An 18,719-nucleotide genomic window follows, 5' to 3' on the forward strand; every position below is an offset into this window, starting at 1 on the left:
CCCTCCATCAGATCGGTACTGGAAACCTGTATCTCAGGTTTGGTCATGGCATCCCGAGTGCCACTCTGAGAGCAGCACAGGCTCCCAGCAGGAGCATGCTGACCTGCAGGAGGCTAATGGCAGTGCGAGGGAGGGGTTCAGCTCCAGCATTCTGCAGGTGTGCTGCCCAGCGGCATGGCGGATGTGCCAACAGCTGTACACAAGCAGAAGTAACGATGAATTTGGAGTCAGCTCAGTGCTGGTGTCACACACTGCAAGCTCTGCGCATGATGTCCTGGAAACCAAGATTGCAGTTATTCACTGTTCCTCATTCTTGATTGCTCTCCCTTCCTGACAAGACGTGCACGCAGCCCCAGCTGGCAGATACACAGCACTGGTTTGCTATCTGTGTGCAGATTTGGCCAGTGCATGCTACAGCTGGGGCAGTAGACGAAGACGTTTCAAGCTCCAGAGGCTAAGAGAGTGATCAGGTAACATGCAATTCCATTTTGCCTTTGGAGCTTCAGGAGTAAGGCAGGGACCATGGGCAACCTGGCCCAGCATGCCCCAGTTCTTTCTTTGAATGTCGGTGGAAGGAAACAATAGTAGCTTTGAGCAAAACCCACAGCGAAACACCTTCTCTTCCTAAGCAGAGCTTTGCTAGGCCTGACCCAAGGCTGTAGCTGCAGTTGAGGTTACTTGTCTCCCACATGCAGACAATCCAGCAACTTGGTTTCACAGTGGGAATGAAGGCACCCAGAAGACATGGATCTGTCTTGCAATTAAGGTTCCTGCTTCCATTATCCAATCCTGGACACTTTTTTTGTAATTTCATGACATGCATTTTTGCATTGGTTCTATTTATTCTGCGGGAATTCAGGTTTGCAAGGAAATATGTCTGCAATGACAGAATGACTGAAATACAGGTAGAAAGGAAAACCAGCAATTTCTATCTGCAGCATCCTGAATTTATTAAAGTAATAACCTGGTGGGACTTATAGCTATGAAAACACTAGAGAAAATTATATCCAGGTAAAAAAGGACAGATAATTAATACTAGCTCTTTTTTACTTTCATATTTTATCTGGTTTGCTACACTGGGAAAATTATTAAGTTCTTTACAAACACTTATTTTAAAATAATAGCACTGTATCACACATGGAAATAAATATATAATAACCAATGACACTATCATACAACCACTGTGATTAAAACTGCTGTACATGTAAAACTGGCGGTGAAGACTTTCAATCTTTAAGAAAAATACATTGATGAAAATGCCTAAGCTACCTGATTTCAGTGACAAATAGACGGCAGAAAATGTATTTTTAGTGAAGGTACAGGATCATCTTACATGGTCTGTAATTGTGTGAATTTCAAAGGCAATGGCATGTTGTAGACAGCAAGACAGAGATGGAGTTCTGCTACCGGAGGCAACCCTATGCCACTGAATACATTAGACGTCTAAGACTCAATTTATTCAAACTGGGTGAACAGATACTATAAGGCATAAACGTAGTCTTACCTCCAGATAGCATTGAGGTGTGTGCAGACACAGGCCTTGTGCACAGAGATGATTCACACCTGCCATAATTTATTATGGAGTAAAAGTCCCCTTCTCGGCAAGATCTCTGGATTTTCTCCACTGTCCATTTACATTCTGTGACATTGCCAGTGGGAGGTTCTGAGGTTTCATACTTCAAGTTTTCCAAAGGATGAATGTTCTCCTGAATGCTCCTTTTATTTCTGCAAATGAACTCTGCTGAGAAATGCCCTGTATTAAGACAGCATCTACAATTAGCACATCTGCCCTGTGTCGAAGGCCATGCTCCAGAGATTTTCTGAGGTCTGCAGATACCAGAGGATGTCATGAGATAAACTCTCCAGCCCTTCCAGGATGACAGCAAACACAACAGAAGAGCAGCATGGCCCTTAGGGAAAGTCTGACTCTTTGACAATTGGAACTGGTGGGGCTTTATGATCTATTGGTTTATAAATAAAATGGAAATCTTTCTTGATTTCACTCTTCAGCAGGGAGGCTTTGATATGGTGAGGAAGGGCGTCTTTGTCCAGCTGCAGCCACTGGTCATCAACATAAACAAAGAGTCCATAATCCTTGGGATGGGAGACTTCAAACTTTTCGGCACACTGCTGGCTCAGCTGCTCAGCTGTGGTGTCGTTCCGGGAAGCAAGTGTCCTTGACTGAGCACCGATTTCCAGAAAGGAAACAGAGATGAAGTCCTGAAGAGATACATGAGGATAGATCTTGCAGTTAGCACAGTGACTTGGGACTGAAGGAGGCAGAATTCAGCCCAAAACTCTAGCTGATTAGAGCTCCTAAATGCTCCCAAATATCCTCCAGTCTCCTCTAATGCCCCAGTTATTCTCTCTTCTGTCCCCTCTGATAAACAACCTCTCAATCAGCAAATACTTAAACTAACAAATAATGAAATAATTAGCCCTATAAAGACACGTAAGTGAAAGCTTTTTTGTGATTTTAAGGAGCAGTCTGCAGCAGTTCCTTCTCCCACCTTTCTACAGCTCCTGAAGAAATAGGGTGCAAAGTAGTAAGACCAGAGTAACAAGCCAAAACCTCAGAGATCTGGCCTGAAAACCCCGTCTCACAGTAACAGGAAAGGACTAGCAGTGTGGCGACCTTTGCAACTCCATCACCCAAACAGCATCTTGAGAGCGTGTCCTCCAAACTTCCTTCCCTCAGTAAGGAAACAAGAAGTTATGTTGTTATGCTGAGGAGGCTGATTTACTTGTATCCCGTTTCAGGCCGTAACAACTGTTGGGACAACTTTCCTCCTGCCAAACTCGTGAGGAACAGAATATAGAGAGCTTTTGGTCACGGTGGAACCTGTGTGTTTAATTTGTATCTGTGAAGGTCAAAAAAATTTCCAGGAATTTTGGTGTATCTCTGCAGATGATTAAGGCAGCCAGAGGGATGTGCAGGGGCACATCAGCAAGCTGTTTACCTCTGCCAGGATGGGCTCACGTGTCTCTGATGTTACCTCTCACTCAAAGGAACAAAAACCCTGCCTTAATGTTGCTGGAGGTGGTGGGAATCTTCTGGGGAAGCATTCACAATTTTCAGTTTTGCATTGTGAAGGCTTTACAGAACCTGAGACGTAGCCTTTGCTGCCTCCCTGTGGGTGTCAATTTGATCAAAGGACGTGGGGCTGACAGGGCACCCCAGTCCTGGAGCCAGCCTCATCATGGCTGGAGGCCCCAAACACCCATCTCTCCTGGGACCCTCTCCCTCTGGTGCGTGGGGAGGTCTTCACCAGGCCACACACAGCATGGGCTTCAAAGCTAACCTGACATTATTTGGTCTTCCCTGCTGCCAGACAGGTAAAGCCAGACTCTGGAAGATGCTCATCTGACCGGCCCTCCAGACGTCTCAGGTCCTCCTACATCTTTCTGCCATCTAGGAACCACCCCCACATAGCCTGCTCACATCTCAGCTTAGCTCATTAACATACCCCCTTGTAGTACCTAAAGGGGGCCTACCAGAAGGCCAGAGAGGGACTTTTTACAAGGGCATGCAGTGATAGGACAAAGGGTAATAATGGCTTTAAGCTGAGAAAGGGTAGAATTAGATTAGATATTAGAAAGAAATTCTTTACTTCAGTGAGGGCGGTGAGGCACTGGCACAGGCTGCCCAGAGCAGCTGTGGATGCCCCATCCATGGCAGTGTTCAAGGCCAGGCTGAATGGGGCTTTGAGCAACCTGGTCTAGTGAAAGGTGTCCCTGCCTGTGGCAGGGGTTTGGAACTAGATGACCTTTAAGGTTCCTTCCAACCCAAACCATTCTATGACTCTGTGATTCCCCCAGCCCCTAAGGGTGATGCAGGAGAAGGGCTCCCTGCCTCCCCACCACAGCTCTCCACACGTGAAGGCCTCTAGCGTACCTCCTTCAAGAAAGCACAACAAAATCACTCTGCAGTCATATTTAAAATTATACTGTTGTGAGAGTACTTCAAGATTTCAAAATGCATTTTGTTAAGTATTATATATTTCAAATGAGGTGTGTTTTTTAAAATTTAGAAATCTTGCACTGTATGTATGTACTCTTGTTTTTTAATAGTGATTTGGGTTACCTTAAAAAAATAATTATCATATTAAAACTTAGTATAGTGAGAGCATGTTCATCTTCCAGGCTTTTTCCCTAGAAAATAACGTCAGCTACCTGCACTGATGAGCGGGAAGCCCGCGCCTTGTTCAGTGTCCTCCGTCGCTCCCAGCGGTGAATGGAGTCCTGCACCTCCATGCTCAGCTGCCGTGTGACAGTGATTTTGTCGTAGTTCTTGATGTGCTCCAGTGCCCCATAGGTGGTGGTTAAATAATAGGAGCCTGCAAAAGAAGGTGGTCTTGTATAAACATCACACCAGCACAGGCCATCCATTTCCAATTCCATCCTGACTGCTTGTGCCCGTGCAGTGGCAGTTGTCTAACACTCGCACTATCTGGGCCTCGCTGCAGGGAGTTGCAGGGGTGTCTGATGTTAACCCAAGAGAAGGAACACCTAACAACCAGCGTCCTCCACCTCCTTCTGCTTCACAGCAATGTCACTGCCCAGACTGCTGAGGCTGTAGGTGCCCTAGGAGGAAACAGAGACTGAAGGTAAATGAGTACAAAAGCAGGTCTCACAAACAAACCCAAACCAACGCCTTTGACCACAGATGGTTTGGTTTTGGGGGCACGGCCATCATTGTGTTGTGCTTAACAAGGCCAGTACAACAAGTAAGTAATCTGGGCTCCTGAGCATTCCCCATAATGCAGGGGGAAAGTAACAATCATAGTGAGCGCTCTGTAGGAAAAGTATAAGGCCTGGATTCAGCCCCTCTAATGTTTAGGTCCCCTGTGGGCTCAGCATTGTTGCAGGATGTCTCAGACCTGTAAGGACAAGTTACCCTGTAGTCCCTCCATCTCTATCAACTAGACAGGGAGCCCAGCTGCTTGGCTGAGAGTAATTCCTGGACTGTTCAGAGTTGCTGGGTAAATCTTGCTAAAACAGAGAAACCGGGGACAAAGCAGGAAAAGCCCACAGCCAGCCCTTTTCCTTCAGAAACTCCCTGACTGCTGCTGCAACAAGTAACCAGCTCCAGCAGCCAGGGAAGCTCATGATAAGCACAGGGTTCGTCAGCAAAGCAGGAGGTAAGCCCTGGTATGAGGACAGGGTTAACATGAGGAGGGGGCTGCCCAGGCTGCATGGCACCCCAGCACCGCTCACCCGCAGCGCTGGCTCTGCCGGCTGCCCCGGGGCTCAGCCCGGGCTCTCCTGCGAGAGGGCAGCGGGCAGCTGCTGGAGCAGCCCCGCGGCGTCCCGGGGGCAGCGAGGGTGGGGACGCGTCCCCCGGGCCCCCAGGCGACAGCGCGCCGGGCTGAAGCGGTGCGAGCGGCCGCCCCGGGCCCGCACGGCGCCCCCCGCGGCTGCCTCGGCCCGGCCCGGGCCGGCCCAGCGCTGGCTCGCCCGGCGGCGCGGCGGGGGTGCTGGCCGGTGAGGGGCCCCACGGCGGCCGCTGCCGCGGGGTGGCACTGCCACACCACTAACGGCGCCGCGCCGCCCCGGCCAGCCCCGCAGCCACCGCGGCGGGCCGCTTCGGCGGGGGCGGGCAGGAAGGGCGGCCTTTGCAGAGCACCGTCAGAGTTTGGCGGGGGAGAGGAGAGACAAGTCGCTGCCATCTTACTGTCTGTACTCGGGTGGATCCGATGAGGAGCGTCCCACAGCTGTGTGGGCCTGCACACACCCAGAACACCACTTCTGTGTTGTCTCCCACGACATGCTGCCCGATAACAGGTTTGCCAGTGCCACTTTCCCTGTCTTAAACATAGTTACTGCCTTCCCCTGTCTGTCATTCCTCCTGTTCTGACCAGGATGGGACCTGCAGCCTGGTGTAGCCCTTCCCTCATAATTCAGGGAGGAAGATCTCCTAGCCCCCTATGACATCTTCTTTAAGGATTAATTTTTCTTCCACTTTCCAGTATCTTATTTCCACACAGTCATTCCCCATCTTCTGTCCTTGCCTTTGCCCCAGTAATCCACATCACTGTTGTTATAAAATTAAAAGTAAAGTTTTAATTTGGAGGCCAGATTTAAATGATTTTGTGTATTGACCTCACATAACTTCACAGTTTCCTCACTTCTGCTTTCCTTTTTTCCCTTGTATCTCAATGCCTGAATCACCTTTTGCCATTTAACTTTGAAAGGCCTAACTCAAGTTAACTTTTGCCAGTTCCTGTTCCAGCCCTGCACTTTGCAATCTCAGAGATGTCTTCATTGAAGTGTTCTTTTTTTTTTTTTTTTCTTTTTTTTCCATTCCCTGTATCCCCAGTTACTCCTAGTCTCCTTTCTGATGTGATTATTTCAGCCAGTTCGATCTGGAACTGCCTCACTTAATTTTTCCCCTTTGCCTGGAGGGCACATCTCACACAGTCTTTGCATCTTTGACTTAAGAGAACTTTCAGCCAGCTTTGCCTTTGATACCCTGAGCTCCCCAACCCCGCTGACTTCAGTAACCCGCCTGGTAGTGTGCCCTTTTGAAACGAAGAACCTGTGGGAAGCCTAGTTACCAAAACCAGCTTAGTTATGTCAGCAAAATGCTTTCCTTAGGCTAACATTTTTTCTGCTAACAATTCTTTTCAGCAGAAAAATCAGCCAGTGCAGAAAGCCCTAACTAATACGATTGCATTGCTGCTGCTCATTCTGTTAGTAATTTTGCCCACTTCTGCACTGTGCGGGGATGACATGCTCTTTGTTACAGACCTATACCTCCATTTAATATAAATGAAATTTGTCTGCTGTTGCTCATCCAGAGCCCCCTTCTAGAACCTCAGTACTTATAAAGTCTAAAATAAACCCATTTTATTGGTTTGGTGACTACCTGGTGATAAATGATCTGTTTTCCCCCCGTCACTGTTAGTACCATTTGCTTCCCAAGCAGTAACTAAAGGCCCACAGTTCCCTGGCATATTTATCCCTGTAATAGAAGAGGTCTTTATTCACATCCAAACTCCATATTCCTCTCCAATGTGACTCTCCTTTCTTTGCCTTGCTATGATACTCAGCCAGAGAACACTGTCGAAGGGGTCACTCAAATTTAGGAGTAGAGTGGCCATGAGAATGATATATGGCTCTAGGCATATGATGCAGTTGAAGAAATGTGTTCTTTTCTCACTGGAATAAATAAAAAGTGTCCACACAATGGATTGCAGCAGCAGTTTAATTTTAGGAGAACACCTTTTAACTTTTCAGCCTTTGGGCCAAGGAAACTAGATCCCTCTGCTCTAGGTTAGTAGTCAAGCAACTCAGTTCTCATTTGTCATAGAATCAGACCTGTAGAATGGTTTGAGTTGGAAGGAACCTCAAAGATCATCTAGTTCCAACCCCCTGGCCATGGGCAGGGACACCTTCCACTAGACCAGGTTGCTCAAAGCCCCATCCAGCCTGGCCTTGAACACTGCAGGGATGGGGCATCCACAGCTTCTCTGGGCAGCCTGTGCCAGTGTCTTGCCACCCTCACAGTAAAGAATTTCTTTCTAATATCTAATCTAAATTTACCCTCTTTTAGTTTAAAATCATTCCCCCTTGTCCTATCGCTACAGGCCCTACTGAAAAGTCTGTCCTCATCTTTCTTATAAGCCCCCTTTAGGTGTTGAAAGGCTGCTATAAGAGCCTTCTCTTTTCCAGGCTGAGCAACCCCAACTCTCTCAGCCTTTTATGCTGGGTCCCTGCCTTTCTAGCTGGTGTCTAATGGCACTGCACTGCTAAAAACAGTTAAAAGTGTTTGACAATAATTTTAAAGCCTCAGATTTATAAAAGCTTGGCCAAAGTTTATCCACAAAGCCTAGCCAGAGCCTTGCCACCTCACTTTCACAAACACTGTAGCAAGGTAAATAATGATCTCCAAAGCGAATATCCCCAGAGCAGATACTGTACTCCTCCTACCTTCCCCTAGCTGCAGAGCAGGGTCCATGAGCTCCATCATATACTCCACATTCAGAAGGACGTCAGCCAAATTGCTGCGGGCCAACACATACATGAGCACAGGCAGGAAGTCATCTGCACCGTAGGGCTTCCCTGAGCAAAGAGAAACACAGAGTGGTCCCAATAAACTTACTACAAAGACACGTTCCCAAACAACAATGACAGCTTCTCAGCCAGCATGTCCTTTGCAGACTTTAGTTTACACTATCTGAAGAGTTAAAGCTTGAAAGCATCAGCAAAGAAAAATGCTGACAAAGGGAAAGCTAGTTCACTTTAAAAGTAAGTAAACTTGCTTCAAGCCCAAAATAAGAGCTAGAAAATTTTCAGTGAGTTCCATTTCTGCCATTCTTTATTAACCGGGGAAAAAGAAACTTAAACTTCATGGATCATAGACAAATGACAATCCTGGAAAAGTGTAAAGGCTGCCAGCTCAGCCCTCTGATTTGACACTGCCATCAAGACTGCAATCCAGGTTTGCAGTGTTAGCAGTGAAGTTGTCTACATGCATTAGGGATATTTATTCTCTTAGGTTTGCTGGATATGTGGGACCAAAGAACAGAAAATAGAATAGTGGGTTTTCGGACTGAGGATTTCCTTCAGAAGGCAAAATATCACACTCCATGTTCCTAATTAAAACAGTCTCCCAAAAGCTAGGATTTTAAGAGGAAGCATCTTTCCAGCCATGGTGTCTAAGAAAACAAAAAGCCTTTCACATTGTACTTAGACTAGTTTTTGGCCTTGGTGTGCAGCAAGTGCTACAGGAACAGCTGCTCATGGGCTCAAAATTTCCTGTGTTTAAAACATCCTTATCAACAAAATCAACAAAGTGATCTTATATGTAAGCTGTAAGAGCTCTTTGGGATCTCCGAGGACAAAAAAGCATACATAGTTAACAGTCACTATTATAAATAACTACTACTTAAAATAGAATCCAAACTGAAGCTTCGCAAAGGGTTACTTTTCTTATTTGAAAGATGCTTTCACTTTCCACCAACATCTCATAAGTTCATCATGGAACCCATAATAACAAGTTGCTTTACAGACCTATCTTCCCAACATTCCGAGCTGACCATTACTCTTAACCTAAGACCAGATTGCTTTCATTCTGCATGTCCTCCCTTAGACTGTGGGCAGTTTTTCCTCATCTGAGCACTTCCATGTGTTGGTTCCATGGGCCATGTGTATCGTTTCATGGGCCATGTGTGTCGTTTCATGGGCCATGTGTGTCTCACTTGTAAAGAATCAAAGCTATCCTGGATGTAGCTTTGGTGAAATTATGCCCTAGCCATTTCTGGCCCATAGTCCACATGGTTTTCCATGGTAGGGCACAAATTCCTATTTCTCAAATGTTCCCACTTACTTATTTCAAGTCTTTGCCATGAGTCAGCTTTCCTTTTTTGTCATCATAGCTGATACAGATTCTGCACTGGCAAAGAAAGATATTCTTCTGAAGCCTCAAATAAACATGATCTTAGCCCCTGATTTTAAAAAAAATATAATAGATGTGGCTTTAAAGTAAACCCAGTAATATCTAGTGAACAGAAAGTTGATTCAGTTAAAACAAACTGTTGGAAGATGACAGACCGTCAGGGCTGTAACTCTGTCTAACAGTCCCCACATGCTGCAACAAAGACAATTTATTTAATGAAAGCTGGATTAACGCTTTCAATTCTGTTTGCTTTATTATGGTTGCCTTTACTTAAATGATACAGCCTTAGGTCTTCAACCAAACTATAAAAGGACTTTATGGTTTCATTAACAGCTGGATGGACATTTTGTTTGTCTGTTGTTGCCTTGGCTTATGCCTCTGTGAAAGCTTCAGCTCTGTGAAAGATCTAATTCATTACTGTCATATATATTAACACAAGCAGCTTAGTATTACAGCTATTTAATATTGTCTAGCAAAACTAAGACATGGAAATGTACTAGAAAAACTGCACAGAGAAAAGCCCTGTTCTCCTTTTGACCTGAGTAAATCAGATGCCAACAGAGTTAGTTCTGCATAAAACTAAAGGAAGATGAAGTACCAAAGAGTTTGCTAGGCTCACTTACTACCCTTCTTTAAAAACTTTTTCTTTATGATGTTGTAGTTACTGACCAGTGGCATGGACTGGGTGCTTCTGATTTACTGAAGGCCAAGGGATTTCCAGTGCAACACCAATAGCAGAATTTTCTCTTCCCTACCACTTCTTTTTCATGACCAATCCATGTTGTGTCTGCTAGGGCATCCAAGGAAGTTGCTACTTCACAACACGAATTCCTATTGACTGGAAAAAAAATGCTGTTTTGTTTTTGTTTTTGTTTTTAAATAAAATGTCACCAAAAGAGATCACCAAACAGATAATGGACTGACCAACCAATGCAGAGTGGAAACATCAACTTGGAACTAAACAGTTCCATGGCCCCAGCCATCAACTTCTAGTGTCAACTGAAATGAAAGTTAAGAGGATTCTTTTCAAGAACTAGAGAATCTCTCTATTTCTTATTTATTATCTGAGAAGTGGTTGTATGTACAAGCAGGCACTGAGTCAATTATTTTTCACTGCTATCTCATTTCTCTAAGCTGATTTAGCTGCTCTGCCCACCAGCCCTTTTTATAAAACTTTCTCAACTTCAAGATTTCATAGAAATATTATTGGACTTCCAGATGTTTATATGGCTTAAATGCAAAAATCTGGTATACAGTTTCTTTTTGATCAATAAACTCAGAGCAGGGATGTCTGACTGCAATAATGGAAAGAGTACTCATTCTCCATATTCTGTATGCTCATAACCTGCATAAATTACTAGACATCATTTTAATCCACTTGTGGGAATATGAAGCCTAATTCTTAAATACCCACGTCTGTAGCTAAAGCTGAAGTCAGCAGGAGCTGTAGGTGTCAACAAGAGAAAAGCAAAGCTAATCATCAAGGATCTGTGTGTTGCCACAAACTTCCCGTGTTGCCTAGGGCAGGTCAGGCATGGCATATTGTGCCTGCTCCTTGTAGGCATCGCAACAGCTTCTCCCCACCGACTGCACATGGAGCCAAAGGATAGGTGCCTTAGAGGGCGGAACTCTGAACCTCCCCTTGTTCTCCTTGCCTTGGATTAACAGCCGGCACAGGGACTAACTTAGACCTGTACAGCCATCAGACCACGTATGGCCCTGAGATGCCCGTATCTCAATCCATCCATGGGGATAATAGGTGCTGTCAGCAACTCAAATATGACCAAGAGGCACAAAGATACATGAAAAAGTGCCTGTGAACCAAGACACCTGAGGTTGGTGCTGCTTAGCATCCTGCAACACACATGCTCCCTGTGCCATGAAAGGCAGCAGGGCACTAACCAGTATCCATCTGGGAGCTGCAGCACGGATGTTCTCTGCAGGCTGCTACCTCCTCAGCTCCACTTTCAATCTGGGCCAGAGCCAAGTTCCCCAACTTGCATTTCTAGCTCCATCTGTGGTCTCTCACAGAGAGGTCTATTTGCAGCTGATGGAGTTAAATCTAGCTCTGACCCTGCCAGTGGTCTCAGTGACACTGGGACTGAGCTTGCTTGTTCAAGGTGGTATTGTCTTACTCCAGATATGACTTGCTTGCTTTATTTCCCCTTCTTCCCTGCAGGATCAGGAAACATTTATTTCATAAATATCTATAAGAAGCTTAAAATAAGCCTTCTCTTCTGCCACAAACTCATCCTGTTATGTTTATAGTGAAGCAAATACAACGTCAGCTCCTGGCTGGAATACAGCACTTGAATAGATGGTTATTAATTAAATACATGATTTAAAGCAACTGGAATTTTGCCCAAGCCCCCATAAAGAAATTACAGCCTATTTTAACACATTCATACATGTCTTTTCCCTCCATGTATATTCTGACAATCAGCAGACAGTGATGATGCTCTGCACCTTGCTGTAATATTTTAGAACCACTGGCATGATGACTAGCAGCAGCTTACCAGGGAATACGAATTTTAGCCTCATTTTATAGCTGGGAAAGCTGAGGTACAGAAAGGTTAAATGAGATCTGTTCAAGATCGTAAGAAAAGATTGTTACCATTCTTCCACTCACCAGCATTTTGCTGTCTCTTGTCTATCCCATACTACTTCAGCAAGGTTTGATTTATGGTATAGTTGAATTAAGAGAGTTAATACATGCAGGCAGCATGAATCCACTTAAAAAGAATATGTTTTTCAGATCAGAAGAATTAGTTCAAATTTTTCAAGGGGAACAGACTCTTTAATGCAAATGTAGACATTGTGCTAGCCAGAAAAAACATAACCTCTAGTCCATCAGCCTTCATTAATAGCAACTTAATACAAATATCCTCTTCCTAAAGACAACAAAGTGAAGGTGTTATGTATAGCTTTATTTTCCTTCTCAGAAGTGAGATGTGATAATGAGCAGTGTGGTGGCATTGCTCTGACATAGTTTTAGAGCTTCTAGTATCGGTCCTACACTGGCTGCTGAAGTTTGAGGCTAGTGGCCTTTTCACAAGCTCAGCTACCCCACTGAAGATACACTGCTGCATGTCCATGCCTTTGTCTAGTGCGCAGCCATACAGGAATGCATCAGGGCAACTAATATCCAGCTGCTCAATCCTACAGGGGATGGCAAACTTCATTCTAAAAGTTAAGGACTAGAAATATTCCAACGAAATATGTGTCCTACCCATCCTCTTTTTCCAAAAGCAGACTGTGCGTTAGCCATGTGGTACTATGCAATAGGAATTATTAAATCAGATGTTTTAGAGCCAGTCACCTAGCCAACTCCATCACTAGTACAAAACTGGTTTTGAACCATATACTCCAGCTCTGTGCAGTTCAAAGATACTCAAACAATGAAGCTTCATAACCTTAGGTAGTCCACAAGTTAAAAATGTTGCAGTAAGAAAATTGTTCCCCTGTTCATTCATCTTGAATCTCCTCAGAAAGCAGTCTCCCCATCTTTCAAAGTTCCAGCTTAAGCTTTGACCCTTTCCGTGCCTGATCTTTCCCACTCATGGACTGATCAGGTTTTGCGTGTTTGTCTCACACAGTATTTCTTCATAAACCAATGCCTACTGCTCCTCTATTTTTGCTTTTCCATCAGTTCTCTTCCACAGAGTGGTAGCTCCCAGGTAGCACAAGGGTGGGTGCTCCAGGCTTACCACTGCCAGTATACACCACACATTGCAGATTTGCATCTTGTTTATCACTCCACAAGTGTCGCTTGTGGTTTTGATAGAGCAAAAAGCAGATCCTCATTCTACTGCTACCACGCAATATACCTTTGACATTTTGTCTGAGTAAAGGTATTTCTGAAAGATAAATAATTAGTAGGTTGTTTCTACATAAGATTACAGTTCCTCTGTATAAATCAGCTATGTGCCTGACTCTCTCTGTGGTATTTGGGCATGCCTTCCAAATGCAGGTGCAGTCAGAGAAGTGGGAGCTTACAGCTCCCCATGAGTCCTGCCTCTTACTTTTTCTAATGCGCAGATGAAAAAATGCCACAAAAAAATGCCAGCCAGTTTGTGAGGGGTGGATTGGATTTCCAGACTCTTCTTTTTAATTCTTTTAATGCTTGTTATTCGTACTAACTACTCCTAGTATCTTTAGCAGTCAGGTTACATATTTTTAGATCATAGGTTACATTCTTGGAGGCATATGTTGCTGTTATTTAAGTTTGTGCAGAACTTGGAAAAGCTCACTGAGACACCACCATGGTATAATAATTGTCCCTTTGGGGAGGATTCACTTACTAATACCACTACCTACACTCTACATGTGAACGTCTGAACCAGTACCCCTAAACTCCTTTTATAGCCAATGATGGACTAATCAATATCGTCAGCGGAGTTTGTCATGAGTCATCTCACCCTAAAGCAGACACCTACATCTAGCCAGATGAATCAACTGAACTCCAGTGAGTAAGTCTCCATTGTCTATAATGAGAAGCCAGACATGTTACCCATCTGTGGCCACCTACAACTACATGTAGCTGTAATGAGTCCTACTTCACCATAGACTTATATCTTAGAGTTGTACTCAGCGGTCTGTTGGGAGAAAGGTGTATTGACAAAGATTGTGAAGTTGCCTTCCTGATTCTTTGTGATGAATCAGATTCAAAAGTTGATTGCCTTCAACTTGAGGGATAAATGTTAGTTCAAGCCAGCTGAGGATCTGACCCATTCAGTTCATAGTCATGTATCAGGGACTTCAACCACAGTGAATTTTTCAGGCAGATTTTTTCATGTAGTATGAATTTCAATCAAACCAAAGAACTCCTTTCTTAAAATAGCTTGATATACCTTCAGTCAGTCAGTCAAGGCTGACTTCAAAGTTTCATGACTCTTGCAGCAGTGCAGAGGTGGGCACTAGCACAGACACAGATGTTCCTGAGTAAGCCTATCCCTAGTTTTAAAGAAAACTTCGTACCTGTTGGGACACCCTGGCCAAACCTGGACTGCTGTACATGGGTCTCAAAATGTTAAAAAACTTGTGTTCCCATACAGGTCTGAAAAAAAGGGGTGCTTGATTTGGTGGTATTTGCACTTTGCTTTGAGATGAAACCCTGTTCTCTGGTCAGCTCATCCTACGGTCAGCAAAGTGAATAAAGACCTGGCCTGAGCTGCCAAACTGCAAATTAAACCAGGCAACATAAGTAATTACCATGTGACAGGTAGACTGATTTTGGTCCTGCAGCAGAAGGAATTATTAGCTTTGTGTTCCAGCTGCTCTGATCTTGGAAGAAGAGGGAACTTTCTAATTCAGCAGCGAGTAAAAGGAGCTAAAAGAAGAACAGACTACTGCACAGGAAGCCGAGCATGGCCTCTGCTCTTCCTGTGTTAAAAGCACTGTGCTGCCTCAGGGCTGGCTGAAAGCAGATGGGGCCCTGGGTTGCTGCTTTCCAGGGCAGAGAGCAGGAGGAGAATTCCTACTCGCTGAAATCTGGTCTGAGCAGCCCACAGCTGGGAATTCCCTGTCAGAAAAACTTTTGAGTTTGCAGAATGTTTGTCTTTGCCAGGTGGAAAGTCAAAGTGATCTGGGATCAGTTAATTTTGTTGAAGAGGTTTCACATTTTTCACTTCTAAGTGGGTCTACAGGATGTTGCATTCAATCTCTCCAGGTCCACTGTCTTCCAGGAGTTAGATTGTAGCATTCACCCCCCCCTTAACCTCCTTTTCTGGTCTGAATTCACTGGGGTACATTTCCTTAATTCCAGGCCAGTTTTCTTCTGACCAGCTCCTAATTTGCATTACTGATCATATATATAGGAGAGGGAACTGAATGCACAGGAATGAAGTCAGCTTTTGACCTACACCCTGCCTGCAGTAGTACTCAACATGAGAAAACAGCAGAGCTGGCCAAAATGCTTTGGTTAGCATAGCATACCACAACAAAATCCTCTGATTTCATGAATGTCAACCTTTTAAGACATGTAGGGGTTTTTGAGTTATTTCCCTGACTCTTAATTTCTATTACATAAAATGACACAACGGCATTTCCTGCAACCAAGAAATTCCAGCCCTGAGCTGAGGTGTGACAGACAGGTAAGACACCACCAGCATTGGAAGGAGATTGTGTCTTCTATGTGTTTTTTAAGGGGGCATGCAAGTCTTTGATCTATACCAAATTTACTCTCGAACTTAACATAATTGTTTTAACAAAGTTACCACAAATTCCCCTATATGTGTCCAAATCTTCTCATAATACCTGTAGACAGTGAGAGGTACTATCTGCCTTCCGCTTAGGCTTAGTGCTGGGGTGGCTTCTTGCTCTGCTGTTAACATGTTTAGGTTGGTCATTGAACCTTGCTGCATACTGTCCAAGGGATGACCCTGAGATGAGGCTCAGAAGGGACAGAATTCCTGCATGACTACTCCAAGGCTGTTGTCAGTACAAAATAAAGCAGAACAGCTAAAAGCACCTTTGGAGATTCTGAGTTTATGAACAACCACAAGTTATTGCAAATTATTGTCTGGCTTCTCTCCAAATATATGCATGGCTGGTCATCAGCTCATCAGTATACAAAGAAAGCTCTTAAACTGGCAAGACAGATTCCTGAAGGAAGTGGCTTCCTGGTCTATCTTTAAAAATGCACTCTGTCTGCAGGCCAAGGGCCTAATGTGTGCATTTAGTGGTTGGCCTGAGGCCCAAGTTATATTTATACTCAGAGCACATACTTCCTCACATCATAGCGGCTTTTGGAATTTACTGAAGCATCAGTACTAGCATTCTGTGTGTCCTTCTCAATTTAGGCAAAACTTTGTAAAGGCCAAACCAAGAGACTTTTCCCAAAGAGCCATTCCTAGAATTTACCTTAAGTTGCTACAGGCTGGGTCGGAGCTCTGAGGGTTTATGGAGAAGTGTGTGAAGACCTGTGCAAAAAGAACATTACCCATAAACCAGCCACTTACAGATGTCTGTTTTCTGGAGTTATGGAGCTTAAAATTAACCAGGTAACATTTTATAGCTGTTATTAGTGTAGAGAATTTCACAGTCGCTAACCAGCCCCCATTCTGAACACAACCTGCAGACAGCTGATACCAAACACACTGACCATCACTGTTACCTCCAATCTGAATGTTACCACATCAACTGTACCATAAACACTGTTCCCTTAATACATGGAGAAGGACCAGTGAGGGACACCATTTCAGTAGGAGTGCTGTACCTGGGTTTCCCTGAGCCATAGAGTCATAGATGAGTTTGCAGGACTTCAGCAAGATGGCAATCTTCTTTTCTGGGGAGTAGGCCTTGTGCATGGTTGTGAACTTGTGAAGGATCTTTTCCAGCACAACAGTTTCAGGCACACTGGTCGTGACACCTAGGTCAGTGGTAGTTGTGTTTTGTATCACAAGTTGGTTCTCTTTTAGCTGCTGTAAAGATCCGTCTTTGTTGTGGATTTCTTTTAAGTAAGAATCAATGGCTTCTTTTAGAGGTTTCAGGACACATTTGTACAAAGCCGTCTCAGCAATCACTTCTGCATAGAGAAGGGAGAATACAAAAGTCCATGAGAGATAATTAACATATTAGTAGAAGTGCAAGTAAAACTCCTAAGAAAGCATGTGGTTGGTTATTCATGCACTACTGCATAGCTGTGAGCAGGGAACAGAAATTACATCCCAGAAAGTAAATGTTTCATTACCAAGTCCGGAAGTCCTGAATAGGCTCGAGATGAACATCAATGTGCAGTATCTGCCGCTGGAGCTGTAGGAGAGGTCCTGCTACCAGCAGCCTGTCTTTGCCTGACTCCTGGCTGACCAGCATGACACTGTCAGGCAGCAGGAAAGCTAACTCTGTGAAGAGATGAGGAACCTCACCTAACCGTGCTTCTTTTTACAGCCCTGCCCTTACAGACGTCCGTGTAGGATTCATCTCATGTCCCTTCCAACATATCTCTCAGACCTGTTTGAGATATTTGCTTTGGGATTAAATTAATTGCATCCTCAAAGTGCCCCTTTCTCTGCAGTGACTGAAGAGGGGCTGTAGCCACCAGCTCAGAGGCAGACACCAGCAGCAGGTCTGAAGTTTCTCACCCTTACCACTCAGGTGACTCTAATTTACTGATACTCAAGTCATCTCTTACACCACCTGTGGATGAGGAAATAGTCTGTGTGGGTTGAGAGTTTGCTTAATATTTAGCAGGAGGCAAAAGGAACCATGAGAGACTGTGAGAAAGTCTGTTGTGTGATTCCACAAAACCAGGGGCAGAGCTAGAGGGACTACAAGGGATCCTTTCGTCACCCCTGCACTGAGGCAAAAAGGTCAATGGCAAAAGAGTTCATTTGCTTAATCAGTGAGGAGTGAAACAGAGGGCAGTAACATTTATGTATACAAAATGCAACTATTTTAAAGAATCCAGAGAATCAGTCAGCCTGAAGCAGGGCAAATTCAAATGGCAAATCTTACGTGGTGGGAATCCCTGGCCTCCACAGGAGAAGACAGTCCTCCCTAGGCTGACTGGATCATATCATCCTGTTAAGGAACTGCCAGTGAACAGGGCTAGATCTAACCAGGTCTGTCTGTGTGAAGGTGGGGGGATCCTTGCACAGATGCAACTCTACCAAGCAGAAGAACATTTCTTTCTGCCTCCTCTCCACCTTCCCTAATCCAGACTCAAGACAGACTTCTCTGTGCTGACACCCCCCTCTGCCTTGAAGAAAGGGGTTATCGGGACAAAAATTGCAGGTGTTATATGAAGTGCATGAGAAGTGAAACTGTAGCTCCCCCCTCCTAGCTATGGCAAGGGGCTGGCAGCAGGTCTGTTCTGCTGCAGAGACTGCAGGATCAGGTGAAGCCTTCGCTGAGTGAGAAAGAAGTCATCAGGGCCTGCTGAGACTGACAGCTGAGTGCCTCTGGGTCCTGGCTCACCACTTAGCTGGGTCCCACCTAATACTGGAACTGCATGATCCACTGGAATCCCTGGTCACTTCTGTGGTTGGCCATGTTCTGTGTTGGGGGTCTTCCAGCTCCCAGCTTGCTTTAAGGCAACTTAGAGATCTCATAAATAGCTCTGCATGGGTTTTTGGTCCTCAAGAAACAGTTTTAAGTCAAGACTGTGTGAGTGCACGCATGCATACTTTTTCTGGCTGTATGGTTTTGAGTGGGATAAAAAATCCTACAGGCCAGTGCATTTCTTAGCAAGGAGGGAAGTAGCGCATTACTCCCTCACAGAATACTGAAGGAGAAGCAACAAAACACTTCTAAACAGCCAGAAGTATTATTTTCCTTCTCCTCAAAAGCAAACTACGTCTGTGCTAAAGAGAAGTGAACT

At 44.7% G+C, this 18,719-nt stretch overlaps 1 protein-coding gene across 1 annotated transcript in view; it reads right to left on the minus strand.

Moving 5' to 3' along the window:
* Positions 1–1,024: 1,024 nt before the first annotated feature.
* The window catches only part of LOC102048716 (ras and Rab interactor 3), a 175,240-nt gene continuing 157,545 nt past the window's right edge, over positions 1,025–18,719 (minus strand). Inside the window, exons 24-27 of the mRNA XM_055715960.1 lie at positions 16,617–16,925; positions 7,933–8,064; positions 4,174–4,337; positions 1,025–2,220 (exon numbers count right to left, since the gene is read on the minus strand). Of these exons, the coding sequence (XP_055571935.1) occupies positions 1,912–2,220; positions 4,174–4,337; positions 7,933–8,064; positions 16,617–16,925 (914 nt within the window). The 3' untranslated portion in view covers positions 1,025–1,911. The remainder of the gene's footprint in view (positions 2,221–4,173; positions 4,338–7,932; positions 8,065–16,616; positions 16,926–18,719) is intronic.

The sequence above is a fragment of the Falco cherrug genome, chromosome 7 (genome assembly GCF_023634085.1).
Source record: "Falco cherrug isolate bFalChe1 chromosome 7, bFalChe1.pri, whole genome shotgun sequence".
Classification (NCBI taxonomy): Eukaryota; Metazoa; Chordata; class Aves; order Falconiformes; family Falconidae; genus Falco; species Falco cherrug.